At 35.6% G+C, this 24,710-nt stretch overlaps 1 protein-coding gene across 1 annotated transcript in view; it reads left to right on the forward strand.

The window, feature by feature from the left end:
• The first annotated feature begins 455 nt into the window (after nucleotides 1-455).
• Nucleotides 456-24,710, forward strand: part of LOC584095 (DNA polymerase alpha catalytic subunit) — a 37,222-nt gene continuing 12,967 nt past the window's right edge. Inside the window, exons 1-23 of the mRNA XM_030982036.1 lie at nucleotides 456-740; nucleotides 2,019-2,140; nucleotides 2,615-2,711; nucleotides 4,063-4,146; nucleotides 5,159-5,199; nucleotides 5,999-6,139; nucleotides 8,450-8,505; nucleotides 9,448-9,692; nucleotides 10,126-10,273; nucleotides 11,394-11,578; nucleotides 12,236-12,348; nucleotides 12,525-12,638; nucleotides 13,171-13,245; nucleotides 13,748-13,886; nucleotides 15,470-15,624; nucleotides 15,893-15,977; nucleotides 16,901-16,962; nucleotides 17,739-17,828; nucleotides 18,990-19,106; nucleotides 19,930-20,117; nucleotides 21,285-21,414; nucleotides 21,831-21,950; nucleotides 23,180-23,267. Of these exons, the coding sequence (XP_030837896.1) occupies nucleotides 710-740; nucleotides 2,019-2,140; nucleotides 2,615-2,711; nucleotides 4,063-4,146; nucleotides 5,159-5,199; nucleotides 5,999-6,139; nucleotides 8,450-8,505; nucleotides 9,448-9,692; nucleotides 10,126-10,273; nucleotides 11,394-11,578; nucleotides 12,236-12,348; nucleotides 12,525-12,638; nucleotides 13,171-13,245; nucleotides 13,748-13,886; nucleotides 15,470-15,624; nucleotides 15,893-15,977; nucleotides 16,901-16,962; nucleotides 17,739-17,828; nucleotides 18,990-19,106; nucleotides 19,930-20,117; nucleotides 21,285-21,414; nucleotides 21,831-21,950; nucleotides 23,180-23,267 (2,626 nt within the window). The 5' untranslated portion in view covers nucleotides 456-709. The remainder of the gene's footprint in view (nucleotides 741-2,018; nucleotides 2,141-2,614; nucleotides 2,712-4,062; nucleotides 4,147-5,158; nucleotides 5,200-5,998; nucleotides 6,140-8,449; nucleotides 8,506-9,447; nucleotides 9,693-10,125; nucleotides 10,274-11,393; nucleotides 11,579-12,235; nucleotides 12,349-12,524; nucleotides 12,639-13,170; nucleotides 13,246-13,747; nucleotides 13,887-15,469; nucleotides 15,625-15,892; nucleotides 15,978-16,900; nucleotides 16,963-17,738; nucleotides 17,829-18,989; nucleotides 19,107-19,929; nucleotides 20,118-21,284; nucleotides 21,415-21,830; nucleotides 21,951-23,179; nucleotides 23,268-24,710) is intronic.

Genomic DNA, 24,710 nt, shown 5'->3' on the forward strand with positions numbered 1-24,710 from the left:
ATCCAAGGCAGAGATATACTAGGTACGTGTACTAAAATGTTGCCAAGTTACCAATCATTTTATGAAATTTATTTGTCCTATATTCTTACAAATATTCTTTAAAAACTTAATATATATATAAAATATATATATGTTATATATACAGAGATTCAAAACAATGTAATAAGTTTGATAATAATATATTTATAAACATTAGATTTACAGTGACTTAAGAATGGACTACTTGACTAAATATAGATAGATGATTAAAACATCATGTAAAATATGCATTTTGTAATTATATGTGGATATCAGAGATATGATTCAATAATGCCAAATTGTCTATGTATTGCAATAAATGTGCAAATGTTTAATTATACTTTGTATGTGAACAAATTATATGAATAGAAATTAGATTTCAATGACTTTGTTAAATAATATACCCTCCTAGAAAAATGGGCCTGTCCAAATCAAATTTCGCGCGGAGTTTGTTTGTGGCGCGCCATTGTGCAAGTACTAGTAATTTGGGCAACCGGCCGCACCGAGTGGAATTAACGAAACGAAGAGGTACTTGCCTATCCCGGGAGTCTAGCGGGCTGGGAATATCAACGGCGCGCTGGCCCAGAAAGACTAGATACATGTTTAGCTTCTCAGCAAGGACCAAGCCAAAACAATATAGATTTCTAGTTCTAGATACTTAGATAGATTTTATCGCCTTTGTTTACAAGAGATGGCACCAGTAATGGATGACAGAGAGAATGGTAAGAAATGACTAGATCTAGATCTAGTCAGCTAATTTAATGGTGTGTTTTTGTTTTTTAAAGAAAATATTAAATTTGGAACTTGGATTCGGAAGTTGGTTATAAAAATATAAACAGGTTCTAGGTCTAGTCTACTATATAGGGTCTAGTATAGACATAGATTCCAGGTCTATACTAAGTAGACTCTATAACTGAATAACTTATTGCAATAATTATTTGCCACCAAAGTGCAGATTTTATTTTTAGTGAATCTTGGAAGACTTGGTGAGTTTTGTCCAGCGTTGTCTGAGAGTTTTTAGAATCACTGATCAACAGAGGGTGGCTTACTTTTTAATCATAATAGATCTAATAGTTTAATAGGCCTACTTTCTTCAGTTAGATTTAAAAAAAAATTTGGATAGGGTCTATTTGTTGTAAATTACAAATTCATCTGAACAGTAGGAGCGCTGGTCCGAAAATTAGGATCCGCATTTTCGCAGACGTTTCATAATTTCCAATCTGTGCGTTGGCAATGCGAAAAACGGATTCAGCGATGATTTTCTTCATGCATTTTACGTTGGCTTTGTACAGAGACTTTCACGTTATTGTGGGCAATAAATCCTTGGGAAGACAGACAACCCAAAAGAATCTCGGGTAAAACTAAAGGTAAAGGTAATTGTGAACTTGGGTTATTTTCTTACGCGGAATCCGTTTTTTGCATCTTGAGCGTGGTGTTCGGGAACCAGAAATCATTAGAGCGCCTATAAAAAAAAGTCCTTGAAAATATGGACAATCCTTATTTTAAGGACGCAATTTGTCCGCGTTTAGGAGGATATTCCGTTAATGCGGGTAATCCTCATTCTCGGACCAGCGCCCCTACTGCTGAAGGCAGCCTCAAGCCGTCAAGGGCTTAATTAATGCTTTTCCTTCACACAAAGTATAGTACTGCTATGAGTGGCCCATATATATTGGGAGATATAGTTGTGACAAGCGCACATGTACGTGATAAAAAATGTCAATTCATGGATCTCCCACATACTATCTCTGGCCATCTGGGAGGGACTACATGTATTGACCTTTGACTTTGATTTTGATCGTGTATGCGTGCGTGTGTTGTAAATACACGTATTTTGGTCCAGAGGCTTAAGCCTGCATTCAGAAGAAACCATATAAATAATTAAATATTCACATCAAAGCCCCCCCCCCCCCCCCCCCCACTGCCTTAATTCAGGAGACTAAGTTTGAATAATCTTAATTTTTTCTTTTCTTCTCTTTTCTTTTTCCAACCAAACTCTGCAGATCAAGATGCTGGTTTGTCTCGACGTTCCATGCGTGATGTTGGCAAAAAGAAGGCGGGGCGCTTGTCTGCTCTGGAGAAACTGAAAAATGCAAAGAAAGGTGGCAAAAGATTTTATGACGAGGTAAAAAATAATTGCTGTGAAAAAAAATTGATCTTTTCAATTTTATTATGGTAAATTTGCTACTCCGATGAAAAACATCTCATAGTGGAATTTGTCCCGTTCTGGCTAGATTTGATTCGTTTTGATTTAATTCCACTGGCAGGTTGAGAATCGGAATGTTGCAGATAAGATAATCTGAGATATGGAGTATTTTGTTCATCATTTTGTATTCCACTCTTTAAAGTCATTAAATCAACGAAAATTTACTCTTCCTCAAATCAAATTTCGATAAGCTTGAAATCGATGATTCGATAAATGCTTTCAGTGGCAGCGTTTGCTTTGAATTCTAGTCTGTCAAAACTAAAGGTTGCAACTTGGTGTTATGTTGGTTTGAGGATTATGGTTAGGAATTTGTTTATCCTAACCTAAGCAATTATTGCTGAAGCATATATTTCATAGAACTTCAAAAGTGTCTCTTACATATTTATTTTTCAGGATGAGGATATGAGCAATATTTATGATGTCGTGGATGAAGATGAGTACTCCAAGATTGTACGAGATAGGCAAGATGATGATTGGATCGTGGATGACGGTAAGAATGCAGATTAAAGACAAAATACTATTATAATAAAGAAGAAAAGCATAGAAATCCATGGCTGACAGCTATTAATTAATTCCTTGAAATGCTAGAGCGCCGCAGTGGTTGCCTTGCTAAAGCCAGGGTAATAATCGGGGCAGCGCCAGGAGCGTCACAACGTGACGGACATGTGCGCTATATAAGAAGCCACCATTATTATTATTATTATTATTCTTACTAATGGTTCTCATTTCTTTCCTTCAACCTAATGTTGTGAACCATATACACTCTCCTCTCTTTCTAGACATGAAGTAATAAACCAAATAAAACAATCCTAGTAAAACCATGTCGATACAAATCAATTTTATAAGTTTGTTTGTTAGCTTATTTTTTATGATACCACATACCCTCAAAATGTTAAGTTTTGTTTTATTTGTTATATTGCCAAAAACATGCCATTTTTACCTATACATGTAGGTATCACAGTGAAATTTTAAAAAATTCTAAATTTCACTTCCCCTGCCCATTTCCTTTTTGAGCACATGAAAAGCAGAATTTTGATACCTTATTTGTCAAATTTGAATGAGTGCTTTTGAAAATATGGCCACTTACATAAGAGACGAAATGTTCAAATTTTTCGTAATTAGGCTATATTCACTGACAATTAGCCATTTTCAAGGTGATATAATTTTGTAATTTATTGATGAATCACCTTTATTTTCAAGAAATCTGTTCTCTGTATAGATTTCTACATGCCTATTTTTTTCAGGTTCTTTTGACAAATATTTTTGTGTGTGGAATTTTTCAAATAATTATATGAAGCCCATTTTGATGCGTGTGACAAATGGCTATTTTTGCGTCGCCGGAACAAGTTTTCATGGGTTTTGAAACATGGCGAGATTTAAGGGTGTCTATCAAAAGGGGATGAATTTCGGCATATATGGGGTATATATATATAGATTAATTATTTCTGTAAGTTTGGACCATCAACTCCATTTAAATAATTTTAAATGGCATTTGAAAATGGCTCTAAACTGTTCAAAAAGTCCAGATAGACAAAGGAACATCCCTTCACTGCTATTGTGTAAAAATGTGTAGAACAGGTGTCACATGCATATTCACCTGTTCTACACATTTTCTGTGATACCTAATACATGTATGTAACATTAAGCAAACTAAATTCATTTAATAGTAACACAAAGGTAAGACTATTATCCTGATTAACAACAAGATGTGTTGTGATGTTGTCATCCAATAACTTTGATTCTGTGCGATGCTTGGTAAAAAATAATATAGTGCTTTGTATCCTCATTAATTTTTTTATAAATCCAAATATAAATTGATTCTATTTTTATTCTATTTTCAGACGGAGGAGGATATGTTGAGGATGGAAGAGAAATATTTGATGAAGATCTTCGAGCAGATCCAGAGGATGAGGGAGAGAGTGCAGGTATTCATGATCTTATATGGCCTGGGGGTGTTTCACAAAGTTCCTAAGTTGAACTTATATCTAAGTTGGACTTAAAAATTATGGAGAGCCATTTGTAGCCTTAAAGTAAAATATATTTGAAAGTGAAAATTTAAGTATTTCAGACTTTTTATGAATTCCACATCAAGACGGAACATAAAATCTCCTTGATAATAGAAAAAATAATGTTTTAAATCAACATTTTATGCCTTTTAAAATAGCTTTTACAAAATATTTTCAAGGATGCTAACGGCTTTCCATAATTGTTAAGTCCAACTCAGGATCTTTGTGAAACACCCCCCCCCCCCTGGAATTGGGTTTAATTGATTGATAGTTTGTTTTTACGTGATTGCCTGGAATGCATTTGCATGCTTGTAAGTAAACAACCAGGGGACCAATAGCTCAAAGTCCTTTCAGAGGGACCTGGTAATGAGGATTAATACCTTACCATAGGGCACTATAGTGCATTGACTTGGTTTATAAACAACAACAACCTCTAAACACAAGTTGTTATGTACCCTATTTCCCTACTTTTCTGGAAACTTGTGTGTAAATGGATGCTCCAAAAGACAATATTCATATTTTTTTTCTTGATGATATCCTAATATGTAATGAAAATGTCAGATTGTTCTAAATAACAAATTTTGTAAACCCTGGATTCCAACTTTTTCTGAAATCTTCTGTGTATGAAAGAGGATGTCAATAATACAATATTTCAATTTTTTTCCTTGATTTTGTCTTACTGTTTGCTGAGACGGGTTGGATTAGTAATAAGGTTCAGCATTTTCATTTGATTCATAGCATGAAAAGTATACCAAATGCATGATTAGAAAGAAAAGAATGTACACAATTCTGAGTATTAGACACACAAATGTGTGATCCCCATTATAAGAGGGGGGGGGGGGGTGATCTGGGTATTTTTTTTCCTGGAGTAATCTTTAGCTAATTTTACCTGAAAATTAACCACAATTGCCTGTTTTTTTGTCTTGTTTAGGAAAAAGAAACAGCAAATCTGGTCCGAAGAAAGATAAGCAGGTGTGTTTCTGGAAGCATTATGTGATTTTGCTCTTCATTTTTATGTCTCCCTGTGAGACATGTTTTGTTTTGTGATGATCATTCCTATTATCATGTTAATCTACGGTCACAAATATTTGTACGAACGATGCGTTTGTACGAATCTCCCTGTTTTTCCTTGTTCTTTATGAATTTCCATGGTCTGAAAATTGGTTGTACGGCGTTTGTAGCAGTTCGTAATCGCATTTGTGACCAAGGCTTTAGTGGAACATTTCAAGAACCTTGAAAATATAACCTTCTTTATCTGCTGTAGTCGATATCTATGGGAATATAAGCAGTGGACCGTTATTGCTGACTTCTTCTACACATTATGTGTATGAAATGTGGGAGTCTCGGATTTCTCTGAGGGGTGGGGATACCTGCCAACGCTTCCGAATAATCCGGAATATTCAAATTTTCTGGATTTTTATGACCTGAAAATTCAAAATATTCTGATTTTTCAAAATTTGCTTGTTTTATTATGTGCCGCAATTTGAGAGTTCACATATGCATGCTTTGAATGGTTGCATGATTGAGCAGCGAATTATTCGCTTTTTTTTCAAAACAGATTTACCGCGTATTGCCAGTTACACTGCTGCTGCATATGCGAACGCCTGTTAAGGGTACAGATTTATTATTTTCTAAGGTATACCGTGCTATAAATTCCTAATTCTTATTTTGAAATGTTGGCAGGTATGGGTGGGGGGCAGTTATCATTTCAGAGTTGCTGGCACAAGAAAGGGTCTATTACCTAATCATTTTTATTGTTGTTTTTTCTCAGTCCAAGAAGCCAAGCAAACCTAAAGGAGACATCAGAAGTCTTTTCATGAATGCCGCCAAGCAGAAGAAGAAATCCGAGAAGGATGCTAGCGTCGCTGGGGATGAACTCCTGGGCGATATCCTGAATGAGATGCACAGTGAGGTAAATAACCTTGGACCTTCTATTCCTCAGGCCTGATAATTACCTGATTTAAATCTGTTTCCTGATTTTAAAAAAAAAATCTTCCTGATTTTTTTTTTTTTTTTTCTCCCTGATTTTTTTCTTTCTTCCTGATGTTTCCCTTATTTTCTCGATTTTTCCCTATTTTTTCCCAAGTTTCTTACTCAAAAGGGGGGAATCCGCTAAAAAAAAAAAAAATCTTTTTACTGCTCACTATCACCCCTGATTCCTTTGTTTTTAAAACTGATTCTGCTGAGTTTGTCATCAACACAGGCATGCCGTTGGTGAATTTCTGTATGATAGATAAGCTTGTATTCATCAAGCTGCAGTTAAGTTTTGGCATTGCCTGACATGATTGCACACCTAGAGTTAATTTCAAATAATGTTACTAAGTACTAAAAAATGCTTTTGAACAGGAATGAAATAGTATAGAGATATCGACTGCTTTGAGAGGTCTGGCTGGTTTGATATGCTCAAGGGAACTCGCGCAGATTCTGCCATGACCCCTCAGGGTAATGGCAGAATCTGTGCGAGTTCCCTTGAGCATATCAAACCAGCCAGACCTTGAATATTAAAGCAGTCGATATGTCTTTTATATGCCAAATTGAAACAAAAATCTACCAAGAATTCTTACCTGATCCTTTTATTGAGTAAAGATTGGTTAAAACATCACAGAAAATCTGAGACACTGTCTGTTTATCTTTGTCGGAAAAAGGACTGAAATTTTTCGATCAGTTGGGAATCGCAGACAAAAAGCACTGTATGGTGTCCGCGCTCGCTCAAAGAACTTTTTAACACGTAAACCAATAGGTATCGCAGCAAAATTTTGTTATTTTCCCGGTAACCAGAATTTTGAGGGATCTCACTCTTGGACTATTAATCGGTTTTGGCATTTTTCGTTTCTTTACGGGAATGGCTAAAATCACGCCTCCAATTTCGACCAATCAGATGTCTGGATTTCTTAAGTGAGGTATATAAATATTTTTGTTCACGCTTTTTTTTTGACGCTCCATCACATAGCAGTTCTTTTAGATGAAGCCACCATCTTTGTATACATGTAGTTCATCCTTTAAGTTCGTGAAAACTGAACAAAAGCTGAATTGTTTGTGTTACTTCTGCCAGACCTTGAATATTAAAGCAGTCGATATGTCTTTTATATGCCAAATTGAAACAAAAATCTACCAAGAATTCTTACCTGATCCTTTTATTGAGTAAAGATTGGTTAAAACATCACAGAAAATCTGAGACACTGTCTGTTTATCTTTGTCGGAAAAAGGACTGAAATTTTTCGATCAGTTGGGAATCGCAGACAAAAAGCACTGTATGGTGTCCGCGCTCGCTCAAAGAACTTTTTAACACGTAAACCAATAGGTATCGCAGCAAAATTTTGTTATTTTCCCGGTAACCAGAATTTTGAGGGATCTCACTCTTGGACTATTAATCGGTTTTGGCATTTTTCGTTTCTTTACGGGAATGGCTAAAATCACGCCTCCAATTTCGACCAATCAGATGTCTGGATTTCTTAAGTGAGGTATATAAATATTTTTGTTCACGCTTTTTTTTTGACGCTCCATCACATAGCAGTTCTTTTAGATGAAGCCACCATCTTTGTATACATGTAGTTCATCCTTTAAGTTCGTGAAAACTGAACAAAAGCTGAATTGTTTGTGTTACTTCTGCCAGACCTTGAATATTAAAGCAGTCGATATGTCTTTTATATGCCAAATTGAAACAAAAATCTACCAAGAATTCTTACCTGATCCTTTTATTGAGTAAAGATTGGTTAAAACATCACAGAAAATCTGAGACACTGTCTGTTTATCTTTGTCGGAAAAAGGACTGAAATTTTTCGATCAGTTGGGAATCGCAGACAAAAAGCACTGTATGGTGTCCGCGCTCGCTCAAAGAACTTTTTAACACGTAAACCAATAGGTATCGCAGCAAAATTTTGTTATTTTCCCGGTAACCAGAATTTTGAGGGATCTCACTCTTGGACTATTAATCGGTTTTGGCATTTTTCGTTTCTTTACGGGAATGGCTAAAATCACGCCTCCAATTTCGACCAATCAGATGTCTGGATTTCTTAAGTGAGGTATATAAATATTTTTGTTCACGCTTTTTTTTTGACGCTCCATCACATAGCAGTTCTTTTAGATGAAGCCACCATCTTTGTATACATGTAGTTCATCCTTTAAGTTCGTGAAAACTGAACAAAAGCTGAATTGTTTGTGTTACTTCTGTTCCTCCATTATTTTTTAACCTATTTGTTGATTTTCCATCATATTTTCACAGTCCTGTGTTCCTATCCTGAAGCCACTGGCTGTCAAGAAGAAGATAAAGGTCCCTGGGTAAGACTATGTCATTTATCATTTTCAATATAGGTCGTGGTTCGATCCCTGACATGGCACTAATGTCCTTTGGCAAGGCATTAATCTTCATTTGCCACACTCGACCCAGGTGAGGTAAGTGGGTACCTGGCAGGAATTGGTTCCTTGAAATGCTGGAGCGCTGTAATGGCAGCTAGGCTAAAGCCGGGATAATAATAAATGCCCCTCGGAATAGTGTTTCTAGATAGATGGCGCAATAGAAATGCCTATTATTATTATTATTATTATTATTATTGAATAATTTGAAAACACACACATGTTCCTATAGAGGGGTCATTCCCTAGCACCAGGGCAAAGTAGTGTCATGAAGTCCTTGTTAATTTAGTATGAGAGCAATCTCTGTATTTTGAAGATTAAACAATCGTTCAAAGTTTTACCCTGCCAGAACTGTTCATGTGCCAGTTAGGAAGTAGAGTGTTTGAAATTATCCACAGATTGATTATTGCCAAAGCAAGTTTTTTAGTTATTACCCCTTTAACTGGCTTCAGTGTCCCGCTCCTTAAATTGACAACATTCAGTCCTGTGAAAATTATTAAAGAATATCACAGTATCCATTTCAAGAAACCTGTATATAAATACTGTTCAAGGGAGACAATCATGCAATTTTTATGTACAGGTTCCTTTAAAGCCACACTGTACTACTTGCTCCCTCTATATGAAAAAAATGCCTAATTGGTGACCATTGGTCCCCCATGATCCTATCTTTGTTATGTTAATTGAGAGCTGAGTTGATGAGATAACCACCTGTCCAGTGACCTTACAGGGCGGTCTAATCCCTCCTATAAACTAGTACAGATAAGCTTTAATACTTATTGCAGTGTCAATTACTATTCATATGAAACAAAACTTGTGGTCTTTATCTTCTAATAATGTAATAATCTTCTATCCTATCATTCTTCAAAGGTCCTCTCCTGCCAATCGGAATCCCTTCAGCAGCAAGACGCCAACGCGACCCATGCCAAAGACCATGACCCCTCGCACCATCACCTCCGAGAAGTCGGCACCCGTCTTGATACCACGGCAACGCATCACCTCCAAGCAAGTAAAGAGGGAAATGGTACACGAAGCAGGCGACTCGCAGCAGAGCAAGAGGGCGAGGGGCGTGGTCGTGAAGACGGAGCCGGTAGAGGAGTTTGATGATGTTGATGGTAGGTGATACAGCTGACTTTGTAAACTTTTGAATCCATTGAGGCCAGTGATAGAGGCTACTCCCGATCTAGTATTAGCCCATCATATTCCATAGCTGCCAACAATTCCTATTTTGGAGGAATGATTCCTAATTTTAACCTTAAAGCTAATGTTCCGAACCCTTGATTCCATTATTTGTATCAAAACACCTGTGATAAATGCACTTTACTTTGATTTGTTTTCGCAATTCCATATTGCAAGCCACTAACTCTTGGTAATATATAGGACATACCTTGTACTTGCGCAATTTAAAGAAATTTATAGATTTTTTTTTTTTAGAGGGATGGAAGAACCTTATATTATGTAAGATATGTGTTCCACTTCTGTAAAAATGGAACGAATAACAACAACATTAATGCCTATTGTTTTTACTTTTTCCACCTTTCGTATCAGGCATGGTTGATGTGGATCAAACAGACTTTGATATCGACGATGATGACATGAACGTTAAGAAGGAGAATGGCAAGGTGAACGTGAAAGAGGAGGAGATGGAAGAGGAGGAGGAAGAAGAAGAAAAACCACAGATGTCTGTCAAGTCAGAGTATGTCTTTCAGTTATGTTTTTCTTTAGCTACTTGTAAATATGCTCTTAGCTATGCCAAACCTGCTGTAATCTGAGTCACCATCTTCACCATTACAAAAAAATTGAACAAGCTTTGATATCATTCAATCAATGTGCATTGCTGAAAAGGGCCTTTTCCATTCAAAAACAAGCAAATCTTGTCAAGAAATTCACACAAAAGATAGTTATTTTAATCAAAGTTAGGGACAATGGTGATTTATCATTTGATGTCCCATTTGTTACTAAGTTGAACGGGAAATAACAAATTTTATTCAAAATTATGATTTTTCTTGTTATTTGATCTAACCCTATATCCAAAAGGCTATGAGCTTGATTCAATTTTCTCCCTCACTAAAATGAAGTCAATATTGCATAAAACAAAATAGCTTGAATTTGCCCAGGTACTGTGTCCAATACAGCATTTCTTTTAAAAACGAAAAATCTCTTGATTTGACTATTTGGTAATGTTAATGATTCCAGAAAGGACCATTAGTCAGGTTATATCAAGAGATTTTCATTTTTGGATGAGAAAAATTTAAATTTGAGCACGATGGCTCAGTGGTACAGCAGTGGTCTCATAACCGGGAGGCCCCATGTTCAAAACTAATTTGATGGGCTAGTGCCCTTTGGTAAGGCATTCATCCTCACTATCAAGTCCCTCAGAGAGGACTTAAATACGTTGGTCGGTCCCCTGGTTGCTTACTTACAAGCATACACATGCTTTCTTACCAGTCGCGTAAAACAAACAGACCGACCAAACAAAACAAGCAAATAAATTTATAAATGGTCGAGTGAATACGTTGCCAGACTGTTGATCACAAGGTCCGCGTTTCGAGTCCCACCGCGGCACTAATGTCCTTTGGCAAGACATTGATCATCAACCCAGGTGATGTAAATGGGTACCTGGCAGGAAATAATTCCTTGAAATGCTGGAGCGCTGTAATGGCAGCTAGGCTAAAGCCAGGGTCATAATAAATGCGCCTCAGAATAGAATTTCTAGATAGACAGCGCTATAGAAATGCCTGCTATTATTATCATTATTATTATTATTATTATGGGACACATTGCACAAAATAACCCTCATTTCATTTCCAATCTAGCATCAACCCTGAGGTGTGTTCTACCACTGGCTGGGAGACCATTAAAGGAGAGCTGGAGGAGGACTATGTCAAGATGGATGTCAAGGTGGACTCTTCCTCGTTGCCCCTGACAACCAATGAGGAGGGAGAGAAAGTATTGAGGATGTACTGGCTTGATGCCTATGAGGACCCCTACAAACAACCAGGTATTAGTTAAAGATAGTATACTGGAATTCGACTCGACTGTATATTTTTTTTTCTTGATTTTTTTTTTGGATTTTTTTTTACATTTCATGTAAATTCAAATTTTGTGTATACTTGGGACAACCTTGATACTTTCTTGCATCAAAAAGGCTTATTTCTCACTTATTCTTTTATAGTTATCTAGCCAGGGTTTCATGTATTACAATGTTTGGCAGGTATTGAAACTATATCGTCATATGTATAATATAATGCAATTCTGTTAAATTGATTGACTTACATATTATTTGGATGCTATCTTATAAAGATTTATGATTAATTCAATTCAATCGCGGCTCTGTTCTACCGATACAAGTTTGAAAGTATGTGATTAATTGAAGGACTTTCGATTGCAATAAATCCTGATCAACCACACCTCTTTATAAGACAGGGCCCTCCTTGTAGATTGTGTAGATTTTCTATGTTTGACTTCAACATCATAAAACTCAAATACCTAAATATAGATCTATATACCACCAACTTGATTTGTGTTATCTGTCCCTTTCTTATTACTTATGCTATGGTTCAGAAATGCAGAAAACTAGGCAAAGTGGGATATATTTTTGGATCTATTTTAATGATAATTGTATTTTGTTTTTACAATATTTTCTCTTCTCTCCTAGGAACGATATTTCTTTTCGGCAAGGTATATATCGAGGAAGCTAAGACCCATGTCAGTTGCTGTGTAGCCGTCAAGAACATTGAAAGGAAGGTGTATCTACTACCAAGGGAAAAGGTTTGCATACACTCTTTTTTTTAATAAATGTTATAATAATAATAGGGATAATGGTGTATTTATAAAGCGCATTTTTGGTATACATGTTCAAATGCGCTAGCTCTACAATTATGTGTACCGGCTAGATACTATATTAATGTGTTTATAAATCTTGTTCTATCTTTATTGTCCTTTAGAAGAGGAATCTGAAGAAGGGTGTAGACACCGACAAGGATGTGACCATGATGGATGTCTATCAGGAGTTTGATGCCATGACAACCAAATACAAGATCATGAAGTTCAGGTCAAAGGTGAGTGCCTGGCATTAATAAAGGTCAATGTCAGGTCAAAAATAGTTTGATGTACAATTGGGTCACTTGGTGCAAGGCCAGCTCAGCAGTGTTAGTTTTGCATGTTTTTACTTATCTTAGTCAAGCTTGCTGATTGTTGATTGTAAGTTGTCAAGCTGTGAAATAATACACACGAAAGCACCGAGCATCGCAGCCATCGGGCGATGGAAGAATTTAATTTAATTCAATTTAATTTAGGAACATTAATCTTGATCTAAGGAGACACGAACGAATAAACCAAGCAATTATAGCGCTTGAAAGCTTAAGTAATGACAGCTTGACTAAACCTCTAAAAATCTATTTAAAACCTCTTGAAAAGATTGTAGAGAAATAACAAATTTATTCTCAAAGAATTCTTTCTTTTTCTTCCAAGAGAAAATTCCCGAAAAGCTTTCATCGTTAGCAGACTGTCATTTATTTCTTTTATAATCCTCAAAGCAATTTTCAAAGCTAAACTGTGATATATCATATATTTATTTCTCTCGACATACAGAAAGTCACCAAGCAGTATTGCTTTGAGAGGTCTGACATCCCAGCTGAATCAGAGTACTTGGAGATCAGATATGGGGTAATTATTATCTATTTTTATCTTTCTGAGTAAAGATGGTAATTTCCTTGAAGATATAGCTGATTTCGGGTTATGAGAAAGGGAGTCATTATTCCTCAGCTGCCATGGTGTTGCAAGGCCATCATACATATATTGTTTGTAAATTGTCTTTAGATTTATGTGTCTTTCTATTAGCCTAAGCATGCTTCTATTGAAATTTCTGTTCTGATTGGTCCTTTACAGGCTGATATCCCTCAGCTGACCAAAGATTTGCATTGTAAAACGTTAATCCACATCTTTGGAGCTTACTTCTCTTTTTCCAATAACCAAAGTATGCTTTAATTGAATACTCTATTCTGATTGGCTGTATGTAGGCTGATATTCCTCAGCTTCCCAATGGTTTGCAAGGGGAAACCTGCAGTCACAGTTTGGGGGCAAACACATGTCTGAAACTACTACGCTCTTTTTCCAATAACCTAAGCATACTTCTATTGCATGTTCTGATCTGATTGGTTATTTTCAGGCTGATGTCCCTCAACTGCCCAGTGATTTGCAGGGAGAAACTTTCAGTCACATTTTTGGAGCGAACACATCGTGTATGGAACTACTTCTCTTGGATCGTAAACTAAAGGGACCCAGCTGGCTTGACATCAAGTTCCCCCGTAAGTTGTCATGGAAAATTTTAAGTAAATAACAGGTCTTAAATTATTCCAAGGCCATGGCCGTGGATGCCCTTTCGATTGGCGTCAATGCCCCTCTCATTGGCCTTGGAGATTTTTTGTACCCTTTCCAATTCTTCCTATTTGTGCTGTAATATAGGAATGTGCCCTACAGAAAAGTGGCCTTGCCCTAAAAATATTGAAATTTAAGGCCTGAAATAATAAAAAGGTACATTTTTATTTATTTATAGACATTTCTTATTGCACCTAAGGTCTAAGAAAGCAAATGATTACTTGAAGATAAACACAAGGGTTAGTGTGGCTTGTTAGCTTATATGGTTCAAATAAAGGTAATTGATAACTGAGGTGTTATAAGGTATAATGGCATTTGGGTAAAGCAATGGTCTTATGAATGGGAGATTCGGGGCTTGAAAACAAGCTGATATCGTCGGCCTTATGCCAAAAGGGCCTTAACTGCTTTTGGCCATTCCGAGATAATCGCGTTTAAAGGTTTTGGCCTCTCTAATAATCAAAAGTTTGTGGTCGTTTTTTTGTTTTTGAAGCCAATTTCGATAAATATGTTAAGTTATTAAGTTTTACATGAAATGTGTTAAATGTGTTAAAAAATATTCAGAATTGTACATATGCTATGTGCAAAAAACATGTTAGGGCCTTTTTGGCATAAGGCTTGAATGCAGCGTATTTATGCCAGAAGGGCCGTAACCTACTCGGCATTGTGCCAAAAAGGGGCGTAACCCACGCGTCGTTATGCCAAAAGGGCTATTGGATCACGAAAACTGATAAAACTGGTTAATTAAAATGTTTGAAAAAGTATTTTTGATATCTGAATATTTTTATTAATATGATGCAGCTTTCGGTAAAGTTATTTTTTAGATATCGTACATTTAGAACACCTTTTTCGTTGTTTATTTTTCATCATAGTCCCATACATTGACATCTGCGTATTTCAACGAGTCGGTTGCATTTCATGCATCCATACCTAATTTAAATCTCACTCAGATTTCATGATCTAAATTCATGACATATACTTTCAGTGATTATTTTAAGTACATTGTGTCTATTCTAGACTAATCATGTTTTTAATGGTGTTTCTACTTTGAATTAAATGGAAATTACGAAATAATCTGTCATTGATAAAAGATTTGCCGTGTAGGTTAAGGCCCTTTTGGCGTAAGGAAAAAGATGAGATACGCGTTAAGGCCCTTTTGAAATTCATAATTATCTTCATAAATAAATCGAATTTCAACAAGTGAAGCACATCATTTTAAAGAGAATGATGAAATCTACAAGGTGATGTTAATAACTCAATAACCCCCAAATTCGGGTTAAGGCCCTTTTGGCACTAGGCTGACGATATGCTAATACCCATTGATAAGGCATTGTTCCTGACATTAATTGACTTTAAGCCAAACATGCATAGGTTGCGTTATACCTTCAATCATAAGGATAATAATCAGCTTCAGTATCAAAAGCACTAGCACACTTTAGAAAGAGAGAGGGACAAACACATAGGAGAACTAGCATTTTCCTTTTTCTCTAATTCCATTTTGGATTATAATTAACAGAGTTGCCTACACAAGCCATCAGCTGGTGTAAGGTCGAGACGTACATCACCAAACCCGACTTCATCACAGTCATCAAGGACCTGACTCCGCCCCCTCTGGTTGTCATGACAATCAACCTCCGCACAGTACTGAATCAGAAGACGCATCGCAATGAGGTATATATGGTTTCAATATTTCACAGCATGAAAATAACACAAATTTCAACCATTCACATATTTATTAAGCTTTCATACGTGTATAGATATCACCTATGGCCAGTATAAGAACCCATGGCCCTTTCTGTTAAGATTAGGGGGAAACCCCAATGTCTCAGTACACCTGCACATCCCAATCAAATATTTCTGGAGTTAAACCCAGGGGTTAAAGAGACTCACTTTGCTTTTCGAAAAATAATAATAATGTTTTTCAATTGTTTACTTTTAGATTGTAGCTGTTGCAGCTCTTGTGCATCACAAGTTCCCGTTAGACAAGGCACCACCCAAACCCCCTTTCCAGCAACATTTCTGTGGTAAGAAACATTAATGCTTAGCCCAACTCCAAACAGTATTTTGATCTTGTGGGACTGAAATAAAAATAATAGTCCATTCTTGTGTAGCGCACAATAATACATCATGATATAATGTCCCTATGCGCTTCCAATGAGCTTTACAATTTAATACCCTATCTTTAGCTCTGGCAGCCATTTCCAGCACACAGTGCATTTCAAGGGATAATCCTACCAGGTACCCATTTACCTCACCTGGGTGGAGTGTGGTAAATGTAGATTAAGGTCTTGCCATAGGATGACAGTGTTGTGAGATTCGAACCCTGCGCCTCGTGGTTTACAGTCCAGATACTAATCTTCTGGACTACAACACCTCTCAAATGTAGTCAATATGTGAGGATAAGTGCAAAAATTTCACATTTTTGCGCCCATGAAATCTAATTATAGTATTGTTAAATTCAATTTTTGAAAACAGTGACCCCATAGGAGTTGTGGAGCACCAGGAGAGTCAAGTCTGGCAGACATAAGTGCTGCACAAGAACCCACTATACTGTTATTTTATTGAATAAGCTTCCCAACAGCTTCCATGGGTTTATCCTGTCCAGTTTCATATATCTTTGTCTGTTAGGCATTCCATTTTGTAAACGTCTTTGTACATTATGAATAAAATAAAGTCAAATCAAGAGAAAGATATCAGAGATTCCAAGTTTGAGGTCATGTCTGAGAACTAGCGCCTTGGGGAATGCTGTTCACTGGTCTCTTTGTGTAACAATAATAAAAGCAAGGTCTTTATAACGTCAAAAACATTGATAATTATTACATCTTTGTTTATTTATGCTCTTAAAATTAAAGCCACATTTGTAGAATATTTGCTTGATTGACATCAGGTGTCATTGATCGATAATGATTGTCGTGCTTCCGTTCCTTTGTTTTCTTTTAATTTGCAGCTTTGAGCAAGCCAATTGACTGCATCTTTCCATATGACTTCAAAGACGCTATAAGGAAAAAGGTAAATTTTAATGATGATTATACTAAATATTAAAAGAAGAATTTGATGTACATGTATGGGATTCTTGTGTTTTTATTTTTTGTGTATAATGATTATGATAAAGGAAATGGATTTCTTTGGTAGTTTTCTTTTTCTTTTCATTAAATAATTAAAACAGATAATCGGATAGAGTAAAGAAAATTCATGGAGGCTTTTAACAAGAGCAAGTGGGGCATATTCAATACTTTAGGATGGTATACAAAATAATAATAACGATATTTAGTGTTTGATAAGTACTAAATTTCTGTCGAGTCTCATTGTACTGAGCAAATTGTTGATAAGGTCTGTGTGATCATGAAAGACAAGACCCATCCACTACATTTATTTTATTCATTTAATCGTTCTGGTATCCGACTTCGCCCCACCCCAGCCCGCCTTTCCCGATTCAGATATTCATTTGTACCCGACTCTGTTCATAAATTCAGGTTAAGCGCTACACTTCTGCGTCGGAAATTAATTGATATTGAAACTATTATTTTTTTATTTTTTGTCACTTCATTATCTTTTGCATGTATTTGTTCCTTATTTCATCTATTTCCATAAACGTGATGTATTTATTTCTTGTAATTATGTATTTTCTTGAATATTACTGTAACGCCAGTGGAAACCAAATTTCTATGTAACTTGTTTGCAAAGACCAAATAAAATATCTTGTGTCTTGTATTGTATCTTGTATTTAACTATTTACTACATGATATTTACTTGGTCAATATTCTTTGTACTTTCTGATTCCCCAGAACATGAAGGTGGAGATCTTGCCATCAGAAAGAGCTCTCCTGGGACTGTTCTTAGCTAAGATCCACACAGTCGATCCAGATGTCATAGTGGTAAGAAAATAATTTGAATCAATTCAATTTATTTATTTATTATTCACGTAAACACACTGCATTCAATGAAATACAAAACAATAATAGTGACAAAATAAAGGAAGAAGAAAAAAAAGCAATGTGCTTGTAAGTTATTTGATTTCATTTCATTTGTCAGGTGCTTGTTCAAGTATTGTATTACAAGATAAGATAAGATAAGATAAGATATTTATTTGTCTTTCTTTCAAACGACACATAGAGCATAACATTAGATCATTACACATTTACAATGCAAAATAACAAATTATGGCAATGATAAAAACAAATTTAACTAAAAGAAAGACGAGGAGACCCTGGTAAAAGCAGAGCTTGTAATTATTAGGGTCCCCTCTGAGCCAGATAAACATGATGAGTAGATATTTGTGACTACCTAAGAATACAATAAGGAAAAGGGGGTATAAAAAACAAGAAGTACACACAACAACAACAAGGTGTAAGGAAAGGTCAACACGTCTATTAGCTTTTATCTCTATCCTGATTGTTGAAATTCTCTCTCTTTCTCTTGTATGCTAGGGTCATGACATCTATGGGTTTGACCTTATTGTTCTCCTTCATCAAATAATCACTATGAAGACTACCTTGCTGCTCTCAATCTTGCTCTTTATTGATAAAGTTCTCTCTCCTTGCATTTGCTTTGATTGTATCTCTTTGAAATGAAATACCATTAAAATTAAATACAGAGATGCCAACCAGTACGATTAAATTGTATTTAGTACGATAATAAGAGTGAAATACGATATCATCTCTTCAAATACGATTTTGTCCATCTTTCAAAAAAAAAAAGAAAAGAAAGGCCCATAAATACTGCGGAATCGAAGAGAAACATGTACAAGTAAACCCCCGCAACCCCAATAAAACTGTTGCTTTAAAATTTTCTCATTAACTTTTAATGAAAGAGCAAACATTTTACTTGACCGCTCTTACCAGTATAACATTTTGCTGAACTTTTACTGGCCCAGGGCCAATACGCTAGTGGTAGTGTTGAGTTTTCGTGAAAATCTGATTTTTCTCTCCGAATTTTTTTTTTTTTTTTTTTTTTTTTTTTTTGATACTCAGTCTGTTTTTTGTGTGTCAAGAGGTTGGCATCTCTCTAAATACCTCTCTCCTTCTCTTGTCCCCTAGGGTCATGACATCTATGGGTTTGACCTTGATGTGCTCCTTCATCGAATCAGTGCTACCAAGACGCCTCACTGGTCCAAACTAGGAAGACTGAAACGTGGAACCATGCCTAAACTTAGTGTAAGTTGAAGACGGACAGAAAAGTTTTTATGAGACATATTTAGCAGGATGTTTTCATTCATATTTAATCAGCCTAGATAGAGTTATGAATAGATGAATGGTTAATTGGTCTAACTTTTTACCAAGTAAGCACTAGGAAGCAATTGTTTTCTATCACTCTCAGATATTTAGTATTATCGCATCAAAGTTCCTAAGTGCTTTAATACAGAGATCCTTGTAATCACCAGTTTGATTTGTAGAAAATACAGTTTAATACGGTTTTAAATCTATGAAATTTATAATAAGTTTAATGCAGAACCCCCAAAACGAGAACATCAGCATCTTGGGATTTTTTGTTACAATCATGTTTTGAAATTAAATTATAATGAAATTAACAGTACTTCTTTTCATTAGCAATACAATATCGTTAGCATAGTAATTAGAACAGTAAATATTTCCAAAATAGAAGGTATTTATCAAAAAAGTGGAGCTTGTTTTGGGGAATGTCAAGAACATTATAAAGACAAGTTACTGTAAGAAAATCATATGAGTATATTTCTGTGCATCTAAGGAAACATAGAGTAGGAAAGAACTTACATTAAATGAGAAAACAAGATAATTGTTCATTGAGTGATAAGAGTCGGACGAAAAGACTTACGGGTTATAGGAATTTCACATCCCTTTTTTTTTCCAGGCAACTTTGAGAGGTGCAGCAGGGGAAGCCAATTTTATTCTTTCATACTTTGTATCCTATGTACCATTCTATTGTATGTTTGAAATGCCGAATAAATAATAATAATAATAATAATAATAAATTTGGCAAATTTCTTCCTTTTTTTTCTAGGGTGGTACAGGGAGAGGCAGCACGTTCACGGAGAAGAACGCAACGTGCGGCCGCATGGTGTGTGACGTCAAGATCTCAGCTAAAGAGCTGATGCGATTTAAGAGCTACGATCTTACAGAGCTCTCCAGCCAGATCATTCATGAGAAGAGGGTTGAGATTCCTTATGATCGCATCAAGGATATGTACACGTAAGTATAGGACCAGGGGGTGTTTCACAAAGATTCAAATTCATACTTAAATCTAAGGTGGACTTGAAAATTATGGAGAGCCATTTGTAGCCTTGAAATAAAATATATTCACAAGCTAAAATTCAAGTGTATTTTAGACTTTTTATAAATTCCACATCAAGAACATGAAATCTCCTTGATAAAAGAAAATATGGATGATTTCAATCAACATCTTTTGCCTTTTGAAATAACTTTTACAAAATATTTTCATAGATGCTAATGGCTTTCCATAATTGTTAAGTCCAACTGAGAGATAAGTTCAACTTAAGATCTTTGTGAAACACCCCCTGCATTGAACTTAAGGCAGGGCTTTGCACTAAGATTTATTTGTAGCAATTACTGAGATTTCTAGGCTCTGTTTACATGGTTGCATGACACTTGCTATGGTGACAATTGCAAGGCAAAAGAAATATCTGACGCTACCTAATTCCTAAATTCAACCCTGGACCAAACGCTATACCGAACCAAAATCCTAACCCTGTATCTTTGTAAAATAAAGTCCTATAGCAAATGTTGGAGCACCGTTTACAAGAGCCTCTTGTAATATTTTATAATTGGGGTTGGGGGTGTAGACATTTTTGGTGCCCATGTGTCATTATTGAGGCCTGCTGTAAGGCAAGGGGGAATCAGAATTTTTTTAGCTCAATTGCACAAAACTTAATACCTTGGAGGGAAGTTAAGTTAATCTCTTTGAAATTTGAGAAAATAGAAAATTGGTCTATTGTAGCTTGGACATAATTTTGAAGTTGATGTCCTTGGTTAAGTATGACTTTAAAGAATTATCTTACAGTAATTGTTGTGTTTTGTTTTTGTTGGAAATGTTAAATTGAAATGTTTGATTTATATGAAGAAACCTCTAAAAAGACTGTCCATTTTGGTTTAGACATGTGTTGAAAAGATGAAAATCAGGTGCGATGGTTCAGTGGCAGAGCAGAGGCCTCGTAACCGGGAGATTTGCCCTTTGGTAAGGCATTAATCCTCATTACCAAGAGGACCTAAAAGCTGTTGGTCCCCTGGTGGCTTACACAAGCATACACATGCTTTCTTAGCAGTCAGGTAAAACAAGCTAACAAACAAACAATCCCCCAAAACAAGGATGAAAATGGTTTGGTCTGCTTTTTTTTTTAGGACATCTCGTGAGCTGACGTACCTTGTTGAGATGACCTGGAAGGACGCTTTCTTTATCTTACGTCTCATGTGTGAACTCAACGTAATACCTCTATCACTACAGCTCACTACCATCTGTGGAAATGTTATGGTAAGAAGATAGTGATAAAAATTGATGTGAAGAACGTAATACTTGTGATTTTCTTATATAGCACTATTGACCATTTGCAAAGTAAAATACATTATTTTAAAGCGTTTTCATGCTTGATTTGTTTTTGAAGTGATACAAAAATCATACAGCACTATAAAAGAACAATAGAAGTGAACAATTATTATGAAAATAACAAAAGTTTTTATGGTTTTAATGTTTCATCAGATTCTTATCTGTCATAATGCTACCACAGACACGATGACCACAGAGATGATATCCAAAACCTTCCTCCATAAAGCATGTGTTGCATTTGCTGTCTCTTGTGAATAATTTTGATGAGGAATATAAAACTTCTATAAAAATAAAAAAAATCCTAACCATTTAAAAAAAAGTATTTTTTCTTCCTCTTTTTTTAGTCTCGTACTTTGATGGGAGGGCGCTCTGAACGTAATGAACATCTGCTCCTTCATGCCTTCAATGAGAAGAACTTCCTCTGCCCAGATAAAGAGTACAAGAAGAAAACCCAGGCCGTCAATGTAAGTTATTTAGTCCCAGAATACATAATTATCAACATCATTGTCATCGTTGTCATTACCATATGCATCATTATCATCAGCGTCATTATCATCGTCATAATCGTTATCTTTATCGTCATAATCATTATCTTCATCATCATCTTCATCATCATTATCATCATCATTATCATCATCATCGTCATTATCATCATCATCACCATCATCAGTTTCATCATCATCATCATCATCATTACCATCAGTATCATCATCATCATCATTATCATCATCAACATCATCTTTATCGTTATCATCGTCGTCATAGTCATCATCATCTTTATCGTTATCATCATCATCATCTTCATTGTCATAGATCATTATCATCGTCATCGATCATCATCATCATCATCAACATCACCATCATCGTCATATTTCCTTAATTTTTTTTAGATTAGCAGCATGCATTCAAGTACCTTCTCTACCTACACATATTTATGTTCAACCACAATACAAATTTTCTGTCCACTTTCCAAAGTAAGAACCATAAAGAATTGCGAAGGACAGGAAATTATATACTGCTGTTTTTAACCAGGTGTGGCTCTATTTCCCTTCCAGAGTGAAACACAGGTTAGACAAATATTTATTGGATGGTATGAAAGAAACTAGTTTGATAATTTGAATAATATTTTTCTTTTGAGTGCAATGTTGACATATATTTTAAGCTAGGTATTCAAGCCTAAATTATAGATCATTAAGCACATCTTTGGGACAAAAGCGATGGCTCAGTGGTAGAGCAGTGGACTTGTAACTGGAAGGTCCTGGGTTCGAAACAAGTCGATGCATTAGTACCTTTGGTGAGGCATTAACCCTCATTACCAAGTCCCTCAGAGAGGACTTACAGCCATCGGTCCTCCGGTTGCTTCCTAACAAGCATACACATGCTTTCTTAGCAATTGGGTAAAACCAACCATCTTCAATTTGTTGGTGTTTTTATTTCTGTATAATGAAATTCAGATAAAAATACATGTAAACTAGTCATACAGGGAAAAAAAGGAAAAAATATGGCTGGTAGCCCATTTTCAGCTGCAACTATATTGTTGCTGCTGGTCTTCCATGGGACCAGTTTATACAATGTACAAAATATACATAATATTAGAAATGAACAGAATAAATAATTACAAAGTATCAGTCAAAAACTAAATGGACTATTAAAGATAATCTTCACTCCAATGAAACCTTTCTTCCTATCCTAGATGGATGGAGATGATGAGCAGGAGAAACCAACAAGGTCCAAGAACAAACCATCCTATGCTGGAGGGCTAGTCCTGGATCCTAAAGTTGGTAAGCTAAACCAGGACCCCATTTCACAAAGATCCTAAGTTGAACTTATCTCTAAGTTGGATTTTACAATTATGGAAAGCCGTTAGCATCTATGAAAATATTTTGTACAAGTTTTTTTAATAGGCATAAAATGTTGGTTCAAATCATTCATATTGTCTAGTATCAAGGAGATTTCATGTTCTTGATGTGGAATTAATAAAAAGTCTTAATTACTTGAATTCGCCTTTGAATATATATTTTTAAAGGCTACAAATGGCTCTCCATAATTTTTAAGTCCAACTTGGAGTTAAGTTCGACTTAGGATCTTTGTGAAACACCCCCCCCCCCCCAATTGTGTGATTAAAATGAGCAATTGTGCTGTGTTAAAATATTTTGATTACTTTTCTTAAATTTATTCCTCTTTCACTATTTCAAGCTTTATCTCGTCTGTCCTTTTCATTTCCCTTTCTTTTTTCATTTCCTTGTTGATTTTTTTTGTGTAATATTATTCCTATTTTATTTATCACTGTGCATATTACTGTATTTTGCCAAACCAACTTCCAATGTATTGTATTTTAATGTATTTAAAAAAATCTTTTGTAATGTAAAGTCAATTTGTTTCAGCATGTTTTTAAAATCAAGAAACCAGTTCAATCAACCAGTTCTAAGTGTTGCATCACAGTGAATTCCCCTTATATTAAAAGAAGGGTGCTTATGATCGTTGCAGATTACAATATAAGCAAATATTTTTGCTTTCAGATGTTCTCGCGTATTACACATACATTTTTAAGAGTTTTTGTTTCTGTGATAATTAATACAGGTTTCTTATAACACATGCGTTGCCAATTCATTACTTGTTACATTCACAACCCTTCAATAATTAAAATGACAGTAGTTCTTTTTTATGCCTCCGCCACCGAAGGTGGTGCTGGAGGCATCATGTTTTCGGGTTGTCCGTCCGTACGTCCCGTTTGACCGTTATCACAATATCTCAAGAACCATTTAAGATTTAAACTTAAGACTCGGGAATAGTATTTATCACCATAGGAAGACGATCTGATTAGATTTTGGAGTACGTAGGTCAAAGGTCACAGGTCACAGAGGTCAACTTATGAAATTCCTTGTATTGAGTTTGTTAGCGCGATATCTCAAGAACCATTTGAGATTTAAACTTCAAACTTAAGGATAGTATGTATCACCATAGGAAGACGATCTGATTAGATTTTGGAGCACGTATGTCAAAGGTCAAGGGTCACAGAGGTCAACTTATGAAATTCCATACATTGAGATTGTTATCATGATATCTCAAGAACCACTGGAGATTTAAACTTCAAACTTAGTGATAGCGTGTATCACTATAGGAAAACAATCTGATTACATTTTGGAGCATGTAGGTCAAAGGTCAAGGGTCATAGAGGTCAACTTATGAAATTCCATACATTGAGATTGTTATCATGATATCTC

This window comes from Strongylocentrotus purpuratus, unplaced genomic scaffold (assembly GCF_000002235.5).
Source record: "Strongylocentrotus purpuratus isolate Spur 01 unplaced genomic scaffold, Spur_5.0 spur5_scaffold_12, whole genome shotgun sequence".
Lineage (NCBI taxonomy): Eukaryota > Metazoa > Echinodermata > Echinoidea > Camarodonta > Strongylocentrotidae > Strongylocentrotus > Strongylocentrotus purpuratus.